This window comes from Falco punctatus, assembly GCF_963210335.1.
Source record: "Falco punctatus genome assembly, chromosome: 10".
Taxonomy (NCBI): Eukaryota; Metazoa; Chordata; class Aves; order Falconiformes; family Falconidae; genus Falco; species Falco punctatus.
In genome coordinates, this window is record NC_137590.1 from 8544319 (window position 1) to 8568810 (window position 24492).

The 24492-nt window shown below is 44.3% G+C and overlaps 1 protein-coding gene and 1 long non-coding RNA gene across 8 annotated transcripts in view; one reads left to right on the forward strand and one right to left on the reverse strand.

The window, feature by feature from the left end:
• Positions 1-4299: 4299 nt before the first annotated feature.
• LOC308070401 lies at positions 4300-15642 on the forward strand. The gene is made up of 2 exons (XR_013930731.1): positions 4300-8868; positions 11531-15642. It is a non-coding gene; the product is annotated as an uncharacterized lncRNA (long non-coding RNA).
• The window catches only part of NFATC2 (nuclear factor of activated T cells 2), a 104585-nt gene continuing 95008 nt past the window's right edge, over positions 14916-24492 (reverse strand). For all 7 annotated transcript variants that reach the window (XM_080404233.1, XM_080404235.1, XM_080404234.1 and 4 more), the window contains one exon: positions 14916-20680. In XM_080404233.1, the coding sequence (XP_080260359.1) occupies positions 20625-20680 (56 nt within the window). In that variant the 3' untranslated portion in view covers positions 14916-20624. The remainder of the gene's footprint in view (positions 20681-24492) is intronic.

The following is a 24492-nucleotide window of genomic DNA, read 5'->3' on the forward strand; positions in this document are numbered from 1 at the left end:
AGGCTGTCCTTTCCATGACAGTGTAAACCCTTGGGTATCTGAGGGGCTACCTGTGAGACACTGGCCCTTTGAGCTCGGGCTTCAGGGACAGGGCAGGGAGAGGTCCCCGCTGCACGGCAGTGCGGTGGAAAGGGAGCGTTCGGGTCTGGCAGCTGCGGTGGTCTGACTGCACCCCAGGCACAGAGCGAGTAAGATGGACAGAGCAGGCTAGGAGATCCAGATTTCATGCAGTAATGGTTACTTACATGGCTGGGAAAGGTCTCTGATACTCCAGAGTCTGGATGAAGGAAGGAGCCTGATTAGGCAGAGATTCCAGCTGGGAGAGGAGGGATGTCTGGTCACCTTGGCAGCCCTCTGCACGTTGTCCCTGGCCTGTCCCCACCTCAGTAGCTCTTCCATACCCAGCAGTGGCATCTCAACTATCTCCATGTCCGCTTTCCCCCTCTCATTTCCAGGTACCATGTGGGGAAAGGTGTGTCCTTGTGCCATTGACAGCAGCCAGTAGAAGACATGGACATCTTGGTCCCCTGACGCCGGAACCCAACCACCCTCTGGCAGCCCCACACTTGGGGCACAGGGAGCAAAGTTCTCCTTTGCTGGAGATTTGGGGGGTGAGCCGATCTCAAGCTGGACAGTTTCTAAACAAATTACTTGCGAGGTGCGTGGTAGCTCTAAGTGTCGAATTGTGGGTGCAGCCACTGCAGTCGGTATTTTGGATAGCACATTCAGTTATTATTCACCTCTGGTGAGTGGGAAGGAAGCTTCAAGGTGGGATTTAAGCATGTGGAGGGGTCAGAGCTGCTTTGGGAGCTGCAGTAGGCACCAGCATGAGCCCACAGGGAGCTGTGGTTGTACTGTGTGAAGATACTCCCAGAGATACCAATCAAAAGCAGAAAAAAAATCTTCATTTTCATAGTGGCACGGCATTTAATTAGCTCTATCTTTGTTCTTTTGCTGCGGCTGATAACAGCAATGGCTGAACAATATGGAGACAGCTTCAAAGAATTTCTTTATAATAATATGCAGCATCTTACCGTGTAAAGAATACGAATGCTGCTCCTGTAAAAATTCATATAACATTTCCACATTTCTTTCAAGATGGTTCTGCAATGTTGTGAGCACTTTTCAAGGTTTGATGGTCTCTTGGGAGAAAAAGGAGGTAGGAATCTAGGATGATGCAGAAATAAGAAAAAGGGGGAAGAGAAAACAGGTGGCTAGGTGAAGAGGTTTCCTTGATGCAGTATTATACACGGAGAATGTGAATCCAATTGCCTGTTGCTCTTTGTCACGACCATGTAAAATTCAAAGTACTTTGGTATTTAAATAGTTATAAATTCAGAGATGAGTCATGAAGCAGAGCTGGTATTTTATCCGTGGCCATGTTGGTGAATGGTTTTCTAATACAAGGATCTTATTTCCAGTCTCTCTACTTTAATGGTATTTTTGTTCTCAGATATTTTTTTTTTAAGATAAATGGCACAAAATGAATAAAACTAATGCTTCTGGAGCTATCTATTATTACAGGCTTAATTATTTTCTTTTAAAAAAACACACTGCTACATAGTATTGCAGAGATATTCCAAGTTCTCACACTCCAGAGAGAATTAATCAAGAAAGAAAGAATCACCTTCTGGCTCTACTTCTGCAGGAGACTTCAAGAGGAATTTTTGCTGCTGTTGGTGAGCAGATCTCTGAGCCAAGTCTCATTTTGCACATCTTCTTGCCAAGAGACAATGTGTCATTTGAGTGATAGGCACCGCAAGCATCCTGCACAAGGGAGTGAGTGTTTGGGAGCGCAGAAGAGTGTATCCAGTGGCATGAAGTAAAAAAAAAAAAAAAAAGAATCCTGCAAAGTTCAATCTTGCATGTGGAAATGGATATGATTTTCAATTTTTCAGGTTTAATTCTCTTAGTATTTCTAGGTATGGCAAGCTAGAATAGGCTGAACGTTGTACAATAAATAAGATCATTCATATGAAATGTATTTTGATACAAAATGTTCTCTCTTGCCCTGAAGACAGCCAGCTACTCAAGCAGCCCTTCCACCCCTGGGATAATTTGTAATGGTGTTGTGGTACTTCTCCCCCGAAAGAAGAGTTAAGTTTGAGAGAAGACAGATGCTTGTCCCAAGGAAAGCATTGCTGATGTTAGAGTCAGGGACCCCGAACAGAGGCTGCTTTTGGAAGATCCATGTTGAGGATTGTTAATGCTGGAAAGGGAACTGACTCATCACATCATCAATTCTGCTCCTCTGCCAGTACAGCACAAAACATCTTTTATCATCACACTCTTTCTTCTTCATCTCTTTTTTAAAGGAGTTTTAAACTGTTCAGTGTTCTTGTCTTCCCCTTGTCCAGCCTGTTGCTGTTCTTGGGCTGGTGGTTACAATTTGGGGTGATGGAGCCCCAGGTTGCCCCATGCAGGAGGACTCTTCCCATCCAGGCATTCTCAAGGACAAGCCAGAAGATTAATTCCTTGACTTACGCTTTCACTCCTAGGACTGAGTTGCACACATACCCCTAAGCTTTCCCATCTGAGTTCTTTTTTCTTATTGCTTGCCTTAATCCCCTCCTTCTCTTTGTTGCGGAAAGCACTCTATATCTTAATGGGGACAGCAAGAACACTCTGGCCGCGTAATTGCCACGAAGGCTACAGCTTGGTCCAGACGGTACCAGTTTGCAATGATATTTTTCTGGAGCATGCCAACAACAAGCTGCTGCTGCGAGAGCTGAAACTGCTGCTTTTTTCTGTTCACATCTGCATTTGATTTTCAATCAGAGCGGGTTGGTGAAAAGCCAACTAATCTACAGTGCTTAAGGGGATTTTTGTTTGTTTTTTAAGGGGCTGGTTTGAGCCAAGTTTAGTACCACAGAACTAGTTTTTAATAGATTTTTTTTCCCCCTGAATTATAAGTACTTTTGGATACAAACTATTTCAAATGGATCTTACGGGAAAATTATTATTCACCATTATTTCTTTGTATCTTGTGTATGACTGTTATGAAGGACCAAGACCTTTCTGTGCCAGGTGTTAAAGCACACAACAAGCTGGCAAAGACCATGCCCAGGCCCTCGTGGTGCCGGGGTGCTGTCGGGGAGATGGGTGCCTCCAGCTTTGTGCCCTGGAGCCAGAGAACCACAGAAGTTTGACTTTCGTGAGAACTAGAGGAGGATTTTCCACAGACTTTGTATGAAACTACTGGCATTTTGTTTGGGCTGGTGTCACATCCTCTTCCATTTGCCGCTGTTGTGGCAGATGAAGAATTGGGTTTGTCTTGAAGGTACATGAAAAGTCACTGTTTAGTCAGAAAATTCAAAGGAACTGGAAAAGGAACCATCTGGGATTCAACCTTCTTAAGCTCTGGGGGACAAATCTGGTACCAAAGAAAGGAAAAAGTCTTGGATCACGGTGTTTTCACTTTTTTATGGTAATTTTCCTGTGAATCGCAGTAACAGAAAGCACTGATCTGTAACTCACAGTCTACAGCAGGACCTCCAGCATCGCTTGCTGTCCTTTATTTACCCAAGGCTTCATAATTTACCCAAGGCTTGATCCATAATACGCTTCCAACAAAATTTTTTAGGTTGAACATACAGTTACTGTTGAAAGGTGCTGAACTAATAACCCTCTAAAACTAGAGTTTCCTCTTAATGCCGGGAGCGTTGGCTGGGGGCACTGGCTGGCTGGGGAAGGGAGCAAATGCATCGCACTGGCCGAAAAGAGGGAGAAGCACCTGGTGTGACACAAGAGCAGCACCGCGGCCATCAGGGCCCTGTACCTGCACCCCCCTGCGTGCTGGTGCGAAACCAGCGTCAGGGTCCCCTGAGCCCCCCGGCTCAGCCTGTGCGTCCCTGCTGGCCCCCGGTGCTGCCCCACCGGCTGGCACTGCCCGGGGCTGGGGGCGCTGGGGGAGGCACGGCGGGGAGACGGCGGGGCTGGGTGCTGCTCCCGTCTGCCTCGCAGCCCAGCCCGGCCTGCAGCCCTAAGCCCTGCAGCCCCCAGCCCAGTCCTGCAGACCCCAGCCCAGTCCTGCAACCCGCAGCCCAGCTCTGCAGCCCCCAGTTCCACAGCCCCCAGCCTCGCAGCCCCCAGCCCTGCAGCCCCCAGCCCAGCTCCGCAGCCTCCAGGCCAGTCCCGCAGCCCCCAGCCCAGTCCTGCAGACCCCAGGCCAGTCCCTCAGCCTGCAGCCCAGCTCTGCAGCCCCCAGCTCCGCAGCCCACAGCCCCCAGCCCCACAGCCTACAGGTCCGCAGCCCCCAGCCCCGCAGCCCCCAGCCCCGCAGCCTCCTTGCTGCATCCCTACAGCCCTGCTCCCTTTAGCGGTGCCGCTTCCAGAGGACGAACTTGGCCCCTCAGCCTGTGGCGGTCACACCCCGGGGGTCTGGCCTCACTGCCTGCCCGCTGCCTGTAGCTGGTGGGGTTTGCAGCCCAGGTGTAGCCTTTAGCCACGGAAATCCACGGGCGCTCCCCACCCCCGGGGAGCTGACACCAGCCTGCGGAGCCACGGGCTCTTCTCTGCCTTATGCACGCACAGAGTGTTAAACCTTTACCTGTCTCAGCCTTTGGGGGACACTTTTCGGGGGCTTGGATAGCTAGCTTGAGCTGCTTCTGCGGTGCCTGTAGTGCTATCTCTTGCTGCCTTCCCTGCGACACCTAAAACCCTCTTGATATGGTTTGTGCTTGTATCCACTATATTCACCTGTGGACCTGACCTAGGCACCAATGTAGGATAAGTAATTTTAGGGTTTTAATTAAAATCTCTTTCCTTCCTTTATGCTTGGCCTTCAGAAAATGGTTTGGGTTTTTTTTTTTTTTCGGGGCTGTTTTTTTTTTTTTTTTTAAGGAAGGAAGGAAAAGCGTTGAACTTCTGTTTACCTCATTTTGTTTGAACAGAGCCCTGTGTGTTAACCCTCCTCCGCACAATGAAACTCTGTACAGTGAAAATTGGCTGAGTGGGTCCTTATTCAGGATCATTCATCACCATGGCACAGCCTCGTGCAGACATGGCAGATTTACATCAGTGAAACTGAGGAATGAAAACAAAAGGCCCATGATCTGAGGGAAGGGCTGGCATTATTTATGAAGTGCCAGTAATGTGCTGAGGACTAGATGAAGAGCTAATCAGCCTTGCTCTGCGAGGGTGCTGGTGGCAGGGTGACATGCCACTGAATACTGCAGCAAGGAGAAAAAGCATGTTTGGTACCTCGGGGCTCCTTCAAGGCACTGGTGGTGTGCATTCTGTACGTGACTCTCCCCTTCGGAAGATGGGGAATGCATATGGGAAGGAAGTCTAATGGTGAATACATACAGCAAAATTCTTTAAGGAAACAGCCTTCCTGGTGCACTTGAGGCCTCAGGACCTTCCCCATGCTGGGAAGCCACAGGGATAATTTCAGATCCCACTTTGCTCATTTCGTCCAAGCAAAATAAAAGCCAACAAACAGCAGAGGAGATGCAGAGATGGACAGAGAACATGCTTCTTGGAGCCAGCAACTCATCCTCCTTGAGGGGCTCAAATATATGCCTGCCTTCGTGTCTCTCCGCTGTACTTCAGTGAGGGACCAGCAGCAGCTCTGAAGTTGTTGCCCAGGAGCCCAAACCCATAAGCCAGGCTCAGGCCAACTTCATCAGGAGCATCCTTGGGGTGCTGCTGGGCTGGGTGCGGGGGGTGCGGTGCCAGCTGGCACCCACTGCTCATTCACAAATTCTCAGCTTTTTCATAGCGATGGCAATACTTGCCCAACAGCCGGTTGCGAGGCCATGAGGAAGCCTTCTCCCATTCCCTGTATCCTGGTGGTTTTTGTTAAAGGAGAAATTGCATCTCTTGGCGCTGGTCGAGATGAGAGTTGTTCTGGTTTCTGAGGCGTTGCTTTTCGGTGAGTGTCTCCAGCTGCTGCACTCCCCTTCACTCGGGGCACTGACTCATGCTTTTTGCCATCACAATAAGTCTGTTTTCATAAACAAAATTAAGTGCACTCTGTTTATTCATTAGGGAGATTTGAAGTCTCTCAGCAACCAAGAAATATGATTCGTGGGATGAACTCTTTTCCCTCTTCCCCTTTTTTCTTTTCTAACAGCTAAGGGGAAAAAAAAAAGTTTGGGAAAATACTGGCCCGATGCTATCAGCGGGCTGGTTCTGTGCCTGCTGGTGTGCAACACCATGACTGAGGAAATTATATTGACTACGCAGCTGAGGTTTGTATGCCTCAGAGACTCAGTGCTCTAAAGAGGGATATTTAAAATTGCATAAAGATGAAGAGGAAAAATGGGACAGGTTAATGAACTAGGCTTTAAACAACGCTCCAGGTAAGCACAGCACAGATGATGGGTCCCAGCTTGACAGCCAGAGCGAGAAGCTTGTCTGGCATGTGCCAGTGAATCTCTTGTGGATGGTTTGGGGCAGGACTAGGCATGGGCAAAGCCAAGTGAGGCAGGTTGCCTGATGCCCCAGCACCTGTGTCAGAGCCCTGGTGGCACAGCCAGCTCTGCTGGTGGTCTCCCTGTTGTGTCATCTCACACCCAGCCTCCTCTTCTCCTTCCTACAGTGGAAACACAGCTGGACCCAACCCCTTATCCTAAACAGACAAAATTCAATTTGCCTACAGTGCTGATAGGTTTTAGGCTGGGTCTGCAGCAAAGTGAGAGGCTCATGCAGCCTCACCATGCTGAGACTCCTCACTTTTGGGTGACGCTCCTCCCTGCTCCAAGGGTCCTGCAATTGCTGCCAGCTGGGACTATTGATGCATCTGTGACATTGATGTTTCTTCATTAAGGACTGGACTAATGCCCGCAATATAGCTTGAGAGAAAAATCTTACTATGATTAAGCCTGAAATAATATTAAATCAGATGGAAACCGTTTGAGTGAGTTCATGGCAACAGGATGGATAAAATTTTTGCAACTGAAACAACCCCTGCGCTCTCAGAACAAGTGTAAAGGCAAGTAGCAACTGAAAGATGGCATTAAGCATGTCAAGAGGCAGAATCCAACTAAAATAATAAACAAGCACCTGTAATTCATATGAATTTTAACTCGAGCATCCAGATCTAGAGGTTCTGCACCTTGGTCAGCTGCAGTACTGCAGAGGGAGAAGTGCAAAATGCCAAGTTATGGAGCATTATTAAGACAGGTAAATTCTAATGTGAGCTAAAGAATATGAACGGGATCAGAATTAGCAAGTCCACTCATATCAGCTCATGAATACAGACTTACTCCCTAAAATATATTACCTATTGCCGTATGTTTTCCAACATGCTAGTGTGATGGGGTACCCACTGCTCCCTTCAAAATTTGGCTTATTTTATGGAACCCAAATCAGAGACTTGCAAAAGCGTCTCCCATACTGAGTGGAGGCTTCCATTCAGCTAGCTGTCATCCTGCAGAAGAGAATTTAGAAGAAATAAGTAATCCCTAAGCCAGTGGGGAGAAGCGAGGGAAGCGGCTCAATGACCAGGTATAATGTCAGTACACACGGAGTGTAATCCCAGCTTCTAAAATAGCAAGATCTGGGTTTGAACAGTGATTAACAAAACCATGTTGTTACAGGGAAGAAAATATACCTTGAATTTCTACTCATAACAGCTACTCAGAGACTTCTTTATTAGTATGCAAATCTTGTACTCATTGAAGAGGAAATAAACGTGGAATTTGCTGTCTTTGCAGCAAATGTAGAAGGTATTTTGGCCATTCTTGAAAACCCGCTTTCTACCACATACCATAAATGAAGTGAATACCTTTAACTTGTGCTTCAGAGGGATCCATAAATCAGAAACAAAGGACAGCAGAATAACAGGGTGGTGTTTCTCCTTCTGGAGTACCAGATAGCCCGTGCCAACAGTAACAACCTGTGATCTGCGGTTTCCATGCCAGACGAATCCATGGGATGGAGTGCGGCAGTTGCTTACCTTCCAGTGAGCCAGCCCTCACCTGCAGCACCCAGTCTTCGCTGGGGTTATTCCTCAGTAAAAGATGCTGGCAGCTACTTCAGACTTCATGAATTTGGGGGAGCGGGCACATGGGCATTGATCTGGGCTCAGACTTCTGATAACTGGATTTTGTCTCAAGTTATCATCACAGTTACTGGAGCTGGGACTTTGGATGAGCCCCTTCGCCATGCCTCGGTTTCACCATCTGTACAAACAAGGTTATAATATTTCCTTGTGAAAATTGTGCTGTGTGGGTGAAAAAGCACTGGATAAAACCAAGGAATTTTGTAATTTTAAAATGTTTAAATTTTGGAGTGTTTTGATTTCTCTGTGATTGACGGTGAGCACAGGGGGTCTTCTGGCTTAGGTTTCCATGTGGAAAACTGGATACACTGATATGTGTAGGAGTTTTTTGGCTAGAAAAGCACCATGTCTTCAAAAACATAACCAGATGGACTGTCCTGCTAAATAGTCACAAGCACGTGACTGTCTTCAAAAGAGACATCTTAACCTGCAGCTATTCTCTCATTGCTATGTCTAGAAATACTGTTTCAGTGTTCTTCTATTTCTGTTGCTCTTGGATTCCGTTGCCACTGAAAAAAGCTCTGGGTAAAGCGATGGTCAGGCTGAATACATAAGTCTAACTTTCAGCTCCACAGGTCAGCCTCCAGCTTTGATTGCTTGTAAAACACCCAGCAGATGACTCATGCAGAAGTGAACTGGCCTCTTCATCACCCTCAGGTGGTTCTGCTCCTCAGAGACGAGCCAGTGAGCCACCATCAGGTGCTGCTCGTTGCAGGCTAGAGGCGTGTGGGTCTCAGAGATCTCTAACATCTTTTCTAAGAAGCCCTGGCTAATTTTAAATGTTTGTTTCAGAAACTAAGAAAACCCCCACGGGTGTAGAAGAGATCTCATCAAACACACGATGGGCTCCAAGTCCCCAGGTAGGTCTGCATCTGTGTTAGAGGTAGGTTCAAAGGTTTTGAGCAGCCAGTTTCTGGATGCCATGCCTTGGAGAGTCAGCCTCTGGAAAGTCACATTCAAGCTCAACCCTATGAATCACATATTTGAACCAAAATGTGTCATCCAGGTTTGGAGGAGGGAGAAGCCTCATTGTTATTTCTGTTGATACATTTTTTTCCTACTGAGTCATGATGCTTACCAGGCATAATTTCTGGGAAAAAAAACCCTAAAAAGCAATCCAAAACACCCTTGTCCTCAGACTTGCTGTTCATCCACCAGATCACTCTTATTTTCTTAAGTTCTCCTGATGGAGATCTCACTATGGGTAAAACAGCTAAGCCTTTGTCATTAAACTTATTTCAGAGGGCTTCACTTTGGCCAGCAAGATCTGGGTTTGTCTGACACAACTTTAGGAAAATGGATTAGTCCTGGCCTGCAACTAGCACAAAATGGACCTTCTTTAGATGCAGCTCCTCAGTTGTAAAAATTACATGTTTAGTTTAACCTGTTTCTAAAGAATGAAGGGATAATTAAAACAATGGTTAATTGTTGCCAGACCCACTCCCTGTCATGTGAACCAGAGATTTTGTCATATTCTAGAGGGTAGGAATCAAACCATATAGGGGCCAACACTCCATCCTCGCTGTGGTCTCCGTACCGGCTCTGGGGGTGGTGGCTGGTCCCGGGCCGGCTCCTGCTGTTTGCCAGGTAGGTTTGATGTGGTTTTCCCAGGTGTGAAAGGGGGCAATCGGCTCTTGGAGTCAAAACCAGGAGTGTGCAGTGCTGGGGAATGAAGAAAACGGCTGGAAAGTCATGTAGCTGTTGCAACAGCTGTGCAAATACTGGTTTTAATCCAGGGCTGCTGTGATTAATAGAAAAGGTGTCACCTACGGTCACCATCCACTGTCCGGTGCGTGAAACGGTGGCAGAGATCAGCCCAGCAGAACTCCCTGCTTTCTTATGTGGGAACTGGGCAGCACAAGGTGAACCAAGCTGCATGGAAGACTTGGAAAACAAGGGTTTTCCAGACAAAACAGTTTTCACAATCATGAAATGCTTCCTAGTCTTGGTGTAGCCTTGCCAGAGCTGGGGAGAGATGTCTGGGAATCCCTGGAGGGGAGGGTGGGGGTGTCTGCCTGCCTGTGTCTCTCTCTGAAAGGCTGGCAAATGGCCCCATGCTTGGAAAAGTGCGAGTGTGTGTGTGTCTGTCTGTTGGGGGGTCAGTGCTTCACCTGGCGGCGCTTCTCGCTGCCTTTTGGTGTTGGAGTAGGGAGGTCCAGGGGAAGCTGCAAACTCCTTGGCCAGCAAACGCAGCCCGGTCACAGGCCAAGGCTGCAGCGGGCAAGGATGCGGCATGCACAGGTGTGATGTGCAAGGCTGTGGTGTACACGGGTGAGTGTGCAAGGCTCTGGTGTACAAGGGTGAGTGTGCAAGGGCGCGATGTGCAAGGCTGTGGTGTACACGGGTGCAGTGTGCAAGGCTGTGGTGTACACGGGTGAGTGTGCAAGGGTGCGATGTGCAAGCCTGTGGTGTACACCGGTGCAGTGTGCAAGGCTGTGATGTGCAAGGGTGCAGCATGTGATGGTGCCTCCCTCTCCCCTAACTGCTGAACCCACCTGGGAAGTGTTTCCCATGGCCAGGGTTTCATGCTGCCTGCGGTGCTGCAGTTGTGCCTGCGCTCTGAGGGTCGCTGCGGGTGGCTCCCGCCGCGGAGCGGTGCAGCAGCGGTGAGCCAGCCTTCCCTGCAGATGGCAGTGATATCCTGTGCTGCAACAAACCCTTTGCTGAATTTCCCCATACTTTTTTTCTGGCTAGGGGGTGGGGGTGGGGGGGGAGCGGAAACCAAACCACCAACCCTCCATGCAGCCTAAAGAGCAAATTTTACATAAACTTTGCTTTGTCCCCAGCCTGCAGCCTAGAGGGAGCAGTGCCTCTGTGAGGCGAAGTATTACATACCCCGATTCCCTGTAAAAGCCTAGAAAATGTTAAGATGTGTGGGCATGGTTCAATTACATTTATTCTTTCCAGTTATTGCTTATGTTAATGGCCTTTTTAAAGGTAAATGAAGCCAATACGGTTTCTTGCAAGAGCCGTGTATAGATAACTAGCACAAATCCTGATTTACAGAACTGTTTGAGTTTAGAACTGGGAAAAAGTGTAGGGAAAAAGGGAAGAAAGGCACCCCTAAGCTAACGGTAGGCTGAGCTAGTCACTGGAGACTTCAACTCAGAAAAGAAAGGTTTCTCCCCACCTTTTCCTTTAGTGAAGGCTAACATGAAAAAGCTTTGAAATTAAACATCTGTTGGGCTTAGGTTTCAGTGGCTTGCTCGTGCTGATATAATCAGGCAGCTGAGAAGGCTTTCATGATACTGCTCATCTTCAATAAGGTTGTATAAAGAGTCCATGAAAAATTTACTCAAGCCACCTCAAACCTTCAGGACTATCCATCTCACCAGTGATCTAGCCTCACCGAGTATTTGACATATCAGGAGTATCCAGACGGAGCGGGTCAAAGCTGAGACCTTAGCATCACTCCAAGGAAAAATAACCTGCCAGTCAATGAAGCTTCACTTTGAATCGTAGCCAGTGGCATAGAAAATACATACATTCCCATGAGTGATGTGTTCATGTGCTCTTACCTAGCAGGATGCAGACGACGGCCCGTCGGTCATGCTCTGGGGGGCCCAAGAGCTGTGGTCGGCTGAGGTCCCCGTACAACACCTGAGCAGACCGCTGTGCTGCTGGCTGGAGGCGTTAGGGATGCCTGCGCATTGAAGCCACTTTACATATTGAAGCCACTTCATACATCGAAGCCACTTCATAAATAAGCCTGGAAAACTTTGGGAATTAACAGTAACATTTCAGAGCTCTCACGGTAAGTAAATGACGCTAACAAGGCCCCATTTCCCATAGGTGTTTTTCTTATGTGGGGAACCCTTTAATTTTAATTTGAGATGGGGAAAGTTTGCTGGGAGTTGCAGTCCCGTCCCTTCGCTTGCCACGCAGCACACGTGTGGTCGTCACCACTGACTGCTCATCCTTCTCCAGCCAGTTTGTAATTTTTCTTTCAGCTAGAGGCAGATACATATTTTGGTATACAAAGGGCAGCGTTAGAGGCTTCAGCTGTAGTACAAATCAGGGCAAACTTGGCAAGGAATCAGGCAATAAGGCATAAGGAGGTCTGTTCTCGTAAGGCTGGGTGGGGGTCACACATACTCCTGAGTCTTTGATGGCTTTTGATGCCTTGAGTTCACCTGGTGTAAAAAGTTAAGGCACACGGGTTTGTGACAATTTCTGACATCATTGCAGAAAAAATGTAAATTAAAGGGGGGGAAGCACAGAGCTGGCAAAATGTCATTGATATTATCTGTCAAAACAAATGTGAATCAAACTTTACTCCTGTGATTACTCCTAAGCTATCATTACAGGCCTGCCACAAAATCACAGCATGAATCTCTGCTCTGCTCTGCAGGGGCAGGGGCTGTAATATTTTCCCCTCGGCTGCGCGCTTGCTGCTGCTCCGATGGCCCCCACCAAGGGCCGGGAGGGCTCGTGGGTGCAGGCAGTCACTGTGGCTTTCTGGAGAGAGGTTCCGAAATGTGACATCCTAACCCGCTCCAAACCTCCAGCTGTATTTCTGACCAGGCGTTCCCAGTTGCTGTTCTCAGCAAAAGGTGGTGGATGACCCGGGCTGCTCCCGGGGGACCTTTGAGTCATATTTTCTCTGCTCTTTCCTCGTGGTGCTGCCGGAGGAGAGGGCTCAGGGGGGTGATGGGGCTCCCTGCGTGGGGCCAGCACTGACCGGGCTGTCTCACCACCTCACCAGAGGCAAGGAGCCAGGGTCAGTGTCAAATGCAGGGGCTGCAGAGTTCAGCTGCAATTACTACCCGGAGCCCAGGGCACAGCCTAGCCCTCGGAGCAGTTACTATCACCTAGAAATGGCTGCTTGACTTGCACACCATCCCACAGCCATGCCGAAATGCAGCAGCTGGCTGAGGACGGGCTGGTATGTGTTTAGCTGTTTGCTGAAGAACACAAGGCTGGTGTGGTGAGTGCTGGGGGCTTGCTCCCCGTACCCCACCCCTGGCCTGAAAGTCCGTTTCATCAAAAATTCCCGAGCAGAGCTGAGCTCTCACAAGTAGTTAGCTAATAGACTGCCATGCTCAAAAAAAAAAATATATCCTTTTACTATTTATATTTTTCTATTTCTGAGCAACAGATAGAGAACGTTTGTGTTTCACACGCCTGCCTTCCCTGCTCAGCTCTGCCTCCGTGCCCTCCCGCTTGATTTCAGCTACAATTTTGGGCCTACAGTCTACTGAATAAAGAGGTGCCTTTGTGCTGCAGCCACCTCTAGAGCCTGGATATGGCCAACTCGTTGACAGCGCAGCCCCTGCCCACCTTTTCTGCCTCCCCCTTCCCTGGGCTTTCGGTTCCTCACAGCCTCAGCAATTTTGCTGCACCAACAGCCTTGCCCTTCGGTTTAGGAGGAGCTCAAATCCTGTGCTGCGGTCTTCTTTTCCCTAAATAAAAATAATTCGAGCCCCTCTACAACATGAGTTCACCCAGGTGATAGCTGTTTGCAGGAGAGGATGGTCCAGCTAAAGCACAAGGTGAGCAGGGATCAGGAAGACAAGGACAGCATTGGGTGGGAGCTCATCGTCCCTGCGAGGCTCCCTTCGCAGCAGCCCAGTGGAGCACGGCCACCTGAGCAAGCCAGTGATGATGTATTTAGACAAGAATCTGGTATGAAGCTGAAATGCAGCTTCTTAAATTAAGTAAATTACTTTTGTACTTAAATAAATAATTAAAAAAAAAACCCCAACCAAACTTGTAAATCGCGTATTTACACAATGGAGCACGCGAGCAAGAGAGTTCTCACACAAAACCCAGATGTTCATTAGAAACACGAATTTTTTCTTCCTTGCTGCTACCATGAAAAGTAAAACTGGGAAAAAAAGCCAGCTGTGTTGAAGAGGTATAAAGTAGTCAGTTAAGTCTACAAAATCCAGGAAATTTCCTGGGTTGGGGAACTGGGGTGCTGTTGTAGTCTTTTCATTTGGACCCAAGACATAAATTAAAGCCAGAGTATCAAGTCAGGTGCTCAAGTTCTCAGCCCTTAGCTGTGGAATTTCCAGGTTAAGTTACTTAAATTTTCCTGTTGCTGAATAAAGCTAAATTCCTGTGTGCCATATATTTGCTCATCATAAAATGTTCTCTCCTAGCCAGTAACAGCTTCTTTGTTGGCGAAGCCTGTCTGGTTTATGAGCTTCCCAGCCTTTGTACAGTGTACTGGGAGTTAAGAACTTCCACATGGTGCTTGCTCTGAGGCTTTTGTGAATAAGCAAAGCAAAGCAAAGCCCTTGCTCTGTGTCCAACATGCATCAAATATGGTTTTAATTCTGTGTTTTTAAACGCAAAGGATAATATTGATTCTGTTAAGGTAAATGTCTTTAATTGTATGCTATATAAACTCGACTCTTACTGAGACATAATGGGCTCTGGGCTTTCTTCCAGCACAGCAGTATGAAAATGTATCTGTTTGTGTCTCCAGTAGAGAAATGCAGAATTAAGCTTTGGATGAACAAAAATTAAATGGAGTCCACACCCAGTCTCTAAAAAGCATATATTGATACAGAAGGACATTTGCACAGATAGAAATTAATGCTACTAATTAAGCCAGGTCAAAACTCTGGAGTACCTGTTGATGCAGATGGTTTAGTGCTTTTTATTTGGGTGGTGCTGGCGGGAATAGAAAATTCAATGAGGGAACATAGTAAGAGAAAGTGAAGAAGTTCATAAAACTGTCACTGCATGTATCAGTCTATCTCATCTACAGAAATGGAATGGGCTCTCGATGCAAAGGGGTACTGGGCATCTCATTAACAAAGTGGTGCTCCATGCTCTGAAATCCTTATGCACACCCCTCTTGTGAGTATTTAGGAGGGCGATGAGGAATGAGGACAAGATGACTATATTAGTTTATCAAAGGTGATAATGGTATTTAAGAATAGACCAAACACTCATGCAGCAGATGATATCCTTTCATTTATTGCTAAACTACCATAGTACAGGCAATATATAAAAATATTTTACAGATAGCAAAAAATCATTACATTGGAGGTTAACATTGTTGTTGTAGGAATGTGAATGGTATAAAACCTTTTCCGATTCTTAAAGTTAGGTTTCTGAATGAACAGCTTGATTAAAAAGACATCTGCCAGGATGATTTCAGCGACAATTGCTCGCTCATATTTATTAACATATGGTTTTACCTGAACATAAAGGGTAGAACTTCAGCAAGGAGTCTTGGACTTCTGTGAGGAGGGGATCACTTCATAATTACACATAATCATACACACATGTACACACAAATATGTAAGTCCCAATTAGGCCACCATTATTAAGACAGAACTGTAGCTTGATTCTCTGTTGCCAGGTCTCACCACACTACTTGTGTAGTAAGGTACTGATCAGCATCAGTAAAATAAAGACAGTTTAATCCTGGAATAACTGATTATTCCAACTACACACCCATGGATTTCTGGGCTATTACAGACACATAAATCATTACTCATTTTTGTGAGTCAGTCATTCTAGAACTTTCTACCCGATTTTGCTATTTTCTGAGAGTTATTGAAATAAACCTCAAATTACTAGCTTTTCCCAGATAACCACTCATCTGCAGCCTATATGATCTTACACAGTACCAGCACCTTCATTTGAAATTTATTGCAATGTGAGTTGGGTACCAATATTATATATTTTTTTTGTACTCCAGGAACAATGAAAATGGCTAAACAAATCTTTAACAGACTGTAATAGATTAGATACTGGCTGGTAGTTGAGCAAATAGCTACCAGCTGTCACCCACTGCAGTTATAAAGTAGCAGACATTAAAGACAGATGTCAATCTTATGTCAAACATTCAAAGAAGTGGATTATTCCTTCTGAACTGAGATGAATAAAGAATTATAACTTTCCAGGTGTGATGGCAAATAGATGCCTTACATTTACAGGTAAGAAAACACTGCAATGTAAACGATGAGGAAAACAGTTGATTTCTGGAGAATTTGGAATTCACCCAGTCTAAATCCAACATCGGTGTCTCTTCCTATTGCACAGGAATACATAATATAAATAACAAACACTTAGAAAAGCACATAAACTGGAACATCTGATGATTTTAAGTGGTGCAAAATTTATGAAGATCTGAATCAACTTACAATTTGAAATTAAGAGAGTAATTTTCTTGAATCCCATCTGGCAGATAACTGTTCCTTATTAAGTAGCAATTTGGAAAGAAATGCAGTGGAAAAAGTCAGATTGAAATATTTAGAAACATATTTCTGAAGCGTTTAAAGCTGTCTTTGAAGTCTTTGGAAAATTTATCAAATATTTCTTTTTAGAACAATAACAATTCAACAACAATTGCATAGAAAATTAATACACTTAGAAAATGAAAATTGATCCTTTATAAATACTATCCTTAATCCAAAAGGTGTTGCATATTTGGTCAGACAAAAAGCATAGACACTTTTTTGTAAAGATATGGATTACAAAATATACTTTTAAAAACATGCTAGCTAATCTGAGAACTGTTTTAGATACGTTATTAAGCAGCAGTATTTTATACAATAGAGAATAACATAGTGCTGGTTTTGGAAATATTCTACATTCAGAAAATGCCGTATTCCTACAAGAAGAATGGAAGTGCTACATATTTACATGGATACAAATAAAGCAAGTGCAAAAACCATGGCTCTTCTACATTCTTTCTACCAATAAAAACACATACATTAGACACTTCATTCCATCACTGTTGTTCAGATCTTACATTTTGCTCATTCTCATGGAGAAAAACAAAAACGGGACTTCATACTTCATTGCAAGTATCTTCATGAGCAATTACTCTCCTGCCAAACTGTACTTCCAACGCTCATAACTGACAAAAAAAAAGTCATCCTGATATCTGTCCACTCCCATTCCACTCTCAGACTGTTTACATATCATGAATGATGATTTTATTCTACGTATTCATATATTTGATGCAGAAGTTTATAGAAGCTCATCCTGTATTTGCAGCCAAAGCTTGGATGGAAAAATGGAAGTTAAAAAAATGCACATACACACACAAAAAAAGAAAGAGATGAACTTTTGAGTTCCAACGAGCCCCATGTACTTTGCATGGTATAACTTTGATGGAAAAATGCATTAGAGTTGTTCACCCTCTAGACAATATATTTGGAGGCCTTTGGTACAATGGCAGGAAGGCACTGTGGTGAAACATTCAGATAACTGAGGAAAGACAGTATTTCCTCATGTGCAAATATGGCTATCTTCCAGATAAAGTGAGAACAAATTACTCACAAAATGGTATTAACTCTTCCAAGGTTAAGCTAATGCTTCTACAGAAAGAGCGCAAATAAGTTGTACTAAGTAACAAAATATTAATACTGGAAAAACACTGCTCAGCAAGAACAGGAAATAATTTAGTACTGTATATTTTGAAGTTCTTCAGCCTAGCTATATAATTTTAACATACTGGTTTTCTTTTTAAAAAGAGACAGCAATGCATAACGCTATGTCTGAGGATACTCCTTTTCTCCAGAAATAAATATAAAGTTGGTTAAAGCTGTATTATTTGACTAACAGTTGCATGTAAAAGCAAATAGAGTAGCACAGCCTGACCTCATGTAGCTGTAAATAAAACCACTAAAATGTAGTCTATATTATATACATCTTATGACCCCCGCGATCCAGTAGCTGGCTTCATGTGCCTGCAGACAGCTGGCTGACTGGAGCCAGTTATAGGATCGTGACCCAAGTTTGTAATGGGGTTGTGTGTGTTCGTATATCATCATATTTATATAATACAGCCATATAGGTATATATGGTTATATTATAAAAATATGCATGTATATGCACCTACACAAACACACATACAGATTAATACCTATGCATTAAAAATGAGGAAGAAATACAGCTAATGCAAGCACAAGTAAAGCACTTGTAGCACATTTAAAAAAAAAATAAAATAACCCTCTCCCCCTCTCTACAGCAAAGTGCCCAAAGGGACACAAAAAAGCAGTGGAAATTTTGTCTTTTGGTTAAAGAGCGCATGTTTCATGGGTGCATCCTGCAAAGTAGCTTTGCTGGAGTGTTCCAGGGGCTCAGGAGCTTCCCTGCCTGGGTCCCTTTGAATGCTGAAAAGCCTTTGCTATAAGTCCACATTTTTCTTGTCTGCTATGCACATTTATTATGCCTTACAGTAAAAAGGGGAGAAAGATGCTTAAATGATCAGTGGGGGATAGTGGCAAAAATTAAAAATAAACATGAGTCCACATCACGAACATGCATATTGCAATTGCACATTGCAGGAGGACTGTGAGTGGATTTGGTGTGTGGTTATCTGACTTCAAGATCAGCCACTTATCTGTATACAGAGGACTATTGACAAGCAGTTGCTATCGACAATCACTAAATAAGCAGCAATACTTTTAGATTACATCAGTGCATCTACAGATTTGAAAAGACGTTCATGTTCTTCTTTGATAATCTATTTAAAATCCAGTAAGAGAAAAGCTTGTCAGTTATTTGGGGTTTTATGTGAATGGTTTTTTTTTAAATTTCTCCTATATGTCACAGGTTTCATTCAGAGAAAACTAGATGTTCATTTTTGATACTTCCAAGCACGAATTCTGTGAAACCGGCAGACACATTCGGTCTGTTCTTTTACTCAGATGCAGCAAAGAACTTCTGACAGGCAACTTTTGGCCTGAGGAATTGCTCAAAGTGATGCAAAACACCAGACTGCATTAAAAATCCATAGTATATGTCAGATTCTGGCGAAGTGGCAGTTTTAAAACAGTCCAAAATAGCTTATTTGAGGCATGTGAGCCAGTCAAAGTACTGTATGAGTGCTGTTTAACAATCAATAATTCCCCTGTGCAGAAGTCATTTCAGCTAGTCTGAGCTTCAGTTTTGTTTCCGTAAAAGTCAGCAATAAACCTGGCCATTTTCACCTCTGCTGGTAACAGGCGGTCAGGTCAGGTGTTCTGGGGAGTCTAATGCTTCTGTCTCCCACTCTAAAACTGACAGATGACCTTGCAGAACTTAAGCACCAACTTTTAGAGGCAGAACATGTATTTTTCTCAATGCTCCTGAAATGTTTTCTGTTGAAATGAGCACATACTCTGCAGGGTTTGTGCAAGATCTTTCTTGCAATACTGGGGAACCAGTTATGCAGCCGCTCTGCTGGTCTGCTGTATTCATATAACCTAATTCCTGCTGTAAGCATGTGGACACGTAGGTATTCAGCAAAGTTTACTGTGAAACAACTGAAAACAGCATAGTTTCACTGTTTTTTTCTAGAACAGAGCTCAGGCTCTGCCCTCTTAAAAGTATCAGTGTTCCTCATTTACAAAATTAGGAAATATTACTATGTATTTACTACGATGTTATGGATATCCTTTCCTGTACATTGATTATCCATTCACGATGCCTTTTTATCACACTGTGGGAGCAACGACACACCAAAATGTTATAAACTTGCTAGCCGTACAACTGCAGATGGCAGCGGTTATCTTTTATCATGATAAGCATGTGTCAGTACAGTATATTCTAACACATGAAGCAAAACATACAAACATACTAACTCACATGGAAATTTAACCTTTCCAGAAATTGCTGGTAGCTTTGCAAAGCTAAAGAGACAAGGTGAATATAAATAAGCGTATACTTTTTCTGGAACATATGGCTTCTGTAAGATGCAATTATTTTCTTCTGCAGCTTGTGTGGTTAAATATTACAGCTGCTAAATGAGTCAAGTTATGAGCCAACAGCAGGTTCTATACGACAAGAAACAGCAACAATTTCTTAGAGAGAAAATAACTAAGATGTGTTCATACACTGCCTAAATATTAACAAGGATCAATCATAAAATCTTTGGATTTACTGTGACTCCTATATATTAATTTCTGTTTTATCTGGGTTTATTTTACCCTGGGACAGGCGTTACAACTGCTGAATTTCTCTTTTCACTGGTTATCTGTGAGCATCCCTCTCCTTCAATTCCTACCCACTTGGACAAGAAAAATGAAGAAAGCTCCTGAATTCAGCTGACATCTACTGTTTGAAATACTGATCACAGTGCTCAGTCAGAAAAAAGTGGCTTTTGATCCCAGGTCGGTTAAAGGCCAAGCAAGCTTGGGTTGCCTCAGTTTCCTACAACTTCAAAATTTCTCAGAAGGGCTTAAGAGACCTGAGGGCAAGTCATTGTTAGTGAACCACAAAATGTCATTTTTCTTCTATGGAATATATTACTCTTTCTTCCCCCGTTTCCCACCCCACCCAAATAAGCACTAATATATAACCTCCTTTGCTTTGTGCAGTGTTCAGGAGTGACCTATCACTTCTCCCTTATTACTAAGATAGATCGATACATAGATAGATATTTTGCAGCAGGCTTGAAGAGTTTCCTCAGACAGATGCTCTGTTACATGAGAACAATATGATCTTTGGACGAAAGGAAGGGTGTCCTTCTTGATGTTTACAGAGAGAGGTGGCAAGTTGCTTAGTCAAGGCTGTCAGCTTGATGCCAATACATTGTTCCTTGCATTGAATTGGTGCCTTGAGATGAACAGTTAAGGAAGCAGGAGGTTGCAGGGGCATTGGAAGGATCTAAGAGGTCAGTTATGGAAGGATTCAGTAAAAGTTGTCTCACAAATCTCTTCTTCTATGTCTGATTTCTGGCAGGGAGTCCAGAAAATTCCTTCCTGATAATTTCATTAACTGTGAAATAAAAGAAAGAGGAAGAAATGTTAGAGCACTTTCAAAATCACAAGAAGTAAAAGCAATCCTTGAGCAGTTTGCTGTTAAGCTGAAAAAAATCCCCTCTGTATTGGTAACACAATATTATTAAAACCTAAGACTTTAAGTCCTATTGACCCAGATTACACGTTTTTTGAAGGCAAGGGGGAAGAAGCGGAGAGAGGTGGTTTACACTGTGTTCAGTGTGCTTTAAGTACCGTAAAAACACAACTGAGAGTGTACCATGTGTCCAGTACATGCCACATCCTTTACATACACAACACCTTCCCTCTTTCACAGACATTTCCTTCGCCCGAGGTAAAAAAGAAAAATCTGTACATATCTAAGCATTTTAACATTTTCATTAGGCTGAAATAAGAGTATTTTGAAAAGAAAAAGGTCAGGTTTGGAGAAAATACAGTGGACAGTGCTGAAAACACAGAGATTGTAATTCAGGTGAAAAAGTGTTGACTGTTTTGTGTTTGGTTTGTTGCTGTGTTGGGGTTTTTTTGTTTTGTTTTGTTTTTTAAATCTTGCTGTAGACTCTATTTGCTCTAATTTTTATCCTAGTTTGTTTGTAGATCGTAGCATAAGCCAACTTCCATGCACCGCTATGATACCCTGAGAGGCTGGGACAGGCCTGTTAATAAAGCTCAAGAGACGACACTGAAGAATTTTGATCTCTGTTCAAAAAACCAAAACAATATTACATGTTACATACAACAGCCATTCTCTCCTGTCTGCCTTTCACAGTTATTTCCCTAAAGCACCCTTTGCTACCTCCTGGAACGACAATTCTGTAAAGGCTGCACTTTCATTAGGAGAGACCTAAAACATGAGCATTTTGGTGCAAAACTCCAAAACTGCCTGTTTCGGGGCTCCATTTCACATGCAGGTCCTTGGCACTATATTCACCAAGGGGGTCCACAGTTTTGAAACAGTCTGTCTACTTTGCAAATTTGCCTTAAAACCAGAAGACCAAATTTTCTAAGGTTTCAGACCCCAGATCTAAATGATTTCTCCCTGTTGACATTTAAGGGCTAAGACAAGGACTAACTGAAACCGAAGATGACCCTCATCCAAGACTGATTAATCCTCAAGCATGCAGCTGTAAGACTTCTCCATATTTAGGCCCATTTCTAACACGAAATATGATAAATATGAAAAAAGAAATAATTAGCATGGTGTTTCACCACTTCCCACAATTAAAAAAGCTGATGCCCAATCTCTTATTGCTTCTGGGAAGGGGAACACATGTATTAGTGTTCAATAGCTACAACTAGTAATTTGAAATCTCCCTCCACTCTATGTGCAATGGAATTTACCTTTGAGAAAGTAAAATCTATGTTCTGTGCAAAGCTCCACCTTATTACTGTACGGATGTCTGTTGTGGTGGGATATACTTCTCAAGAACTTAGTATTCACACAGAGCGTGGCACAGGTGCTTGACGGGAGGAGCAGGGAGGCAGCCCTCTGCATGTCCGCGTACAGTGAAATCTCCTGAAGGGACAGTTTCCATCCCTCCGTGCTCAAAAATCCCACCACTAACAGCCCAGAGTTTAACTCTTTCTAATTCCAGGCAGGGAATGCCTGATTTCAACCAGACTGGTGCCTCTTGGAGAGGACAGAGGCAAAAAAGCACCACTGACAGCAGAACTCCTGTCCTCTCCTGCTGCCCAACTTTCTACCTGCCACCATCACCAGCGGGCTTCTACCAGCCTTTTGGGCTAGTTCTTGCAAATAAAGCACATGTGGCGTTTTTAATGTGTTGCTGCTCTGCAGTGTAAGCAAACAACCAGTGGGAGGTGAGGTTGGTCCACTTTCAGGCAAAAAAAACCCTCCTTCAGCTCAGCTAAGAGCTTCCTGTTTGCTCTACCCAGGAAATGAGAGGAGCAGGTCTTCAATGGAAATTTTTCACAGCCTCAGCTAAAAATAGCAGTGAGGTAAAAGAAGTGGGCACCCACTCTTACAGGGTCATTTCCTTTCTAAAAACAAGTGGGCTGAGACTGAGGGCCGCTTTATTTATCAACACGTTTGTTTTAGCAGCCAGCGTACCAAAAAATACTGTGCACGAGTTTCCTTTCATTTAATACAGCCACCATGCGTGGAAATATCTGAGCCAACCGTCACCTTCATTTAGGAAGGGTTAAATATAAAGTGAAAAATGAGTAGATAATTAAATGGAGTTTACTAAACCGACAGTCTTTTGAGGGGTCCAGTTCTGGTTCTGTTTCCCTGCCTGAGCTTTAAGCAAAGTGGAACCTGTTGCACAGCACCAGCAGAGCAGGAGCCAGCGCAGGCCCTCTGCTCGCCAGCCCCAGGCAGCTTGGACGGCGTGGTAAAAAGCTTACTCAGCCGCAAACTTCACTTTCCCTCCTTATGTGTTGCATGGGAGGTCAGCAGTAGGGTTTGTGGGCTGAAGTTACAGGGGCATTACAACCTGACAAGCCTTAAAAGTTGCGGGGGGAACAGTATGAAACATTAACCCTATAGACGGGCTGCAGGACTGTGCTCAGAGAGCTGGGCTCTCTCTGTGCCAGCTCTTACGGGTGGCAAATTGGGTTTTTGTTGTAAACCTCTGGATGACAAGAGAGCTCCCTCTCATCAGTTGGCCTGTAGCCACCCTGAATTTCGCCTAAATTCAAATGGTGAGGGAAGTTAGGTGCAGTTTAAGCTGGGCAACATTAGTCTGGCAGCTCTAAGGGCAAGATGTGTAAGTCAATGATTGTCCCAGCACAAAAAGCCCTCATCTACAACCAGAGCCCCTAAATCTAATGAATATGTAAATGTATCAGGAATAGATCCCAAGGCAAGCATCTCTCTCTCAGGTCAGAGTCACCTCCGGACTAAGTCTAGTGAAATCACACACCTTTCGTGATCTGCTCCAGATCTGGGAGCACATAGATCCAGATCCGGGTGTAATCTCAGTGATCTGGGTTTCAATAGTAGGTTGAACAAAATCAGCAAACTGAGAGATACCTAAACTTTAGAAGAAGCCGAGATCATGCACTGAACTTGCTGTTCTGAACTCCCACCTGTCTTTTTTTGGTAGCATGGTTAAAATGTATCTCAAGCATCAGTTCTCATTATTTGCTCATTTCTAGCCCAGAGGAAATGGAGATGATGTGATTAATAAATAAAACGTTGTTATTTAAGGTGCCTAGCATGCAGCAGCTCTAGAGCACACTGCTATTGATCCGTTTAATGAGAGCGAAATGATTAAATGGGGCCATAAGGCCATACACAAAGATAATGAAAGCTTAAATCATAGAAAAGGATATTGAAATTACAGCTGACGTCAGCTATCCGGACCAAGGAAATGCCTAGTTAGGCCTGAATCCCTTCAGCATATCTCTGTTAGATACTGCTGTCATAGTATTACAACTGCCCCAGTGCTTGGGGATTCCCAAGTTAGCTGAATGCAAGAGGCTGGTTGAAATCATGGGAGAATCTCTGTGTTCCTCTAATCACTCGGCTTTGATGGGTTAGAGTCAGTCTCTCAGGCTCCAGTCCTCAAAGACATTTAAGACTCTAATTCACATCCTCTCAGATAGAAATCTGGAGTATATTCACTTGTGGGATGATAGTGGGTTGTATTAAATACCGAGCTTCAACTAGTAGTCCAGAGACAGAAAACAGTCTCCAATTTTAGCTGGCAATGAGTCAGGCTCTTTGTTATTGATTATATACGTGCACACACACTCATATGCATGCGTGCACACACATACACACACACGCGCTGGAGTAACAACTTTACTAGTGTTATTCCACATATGTATCTGGAATAACAGCAG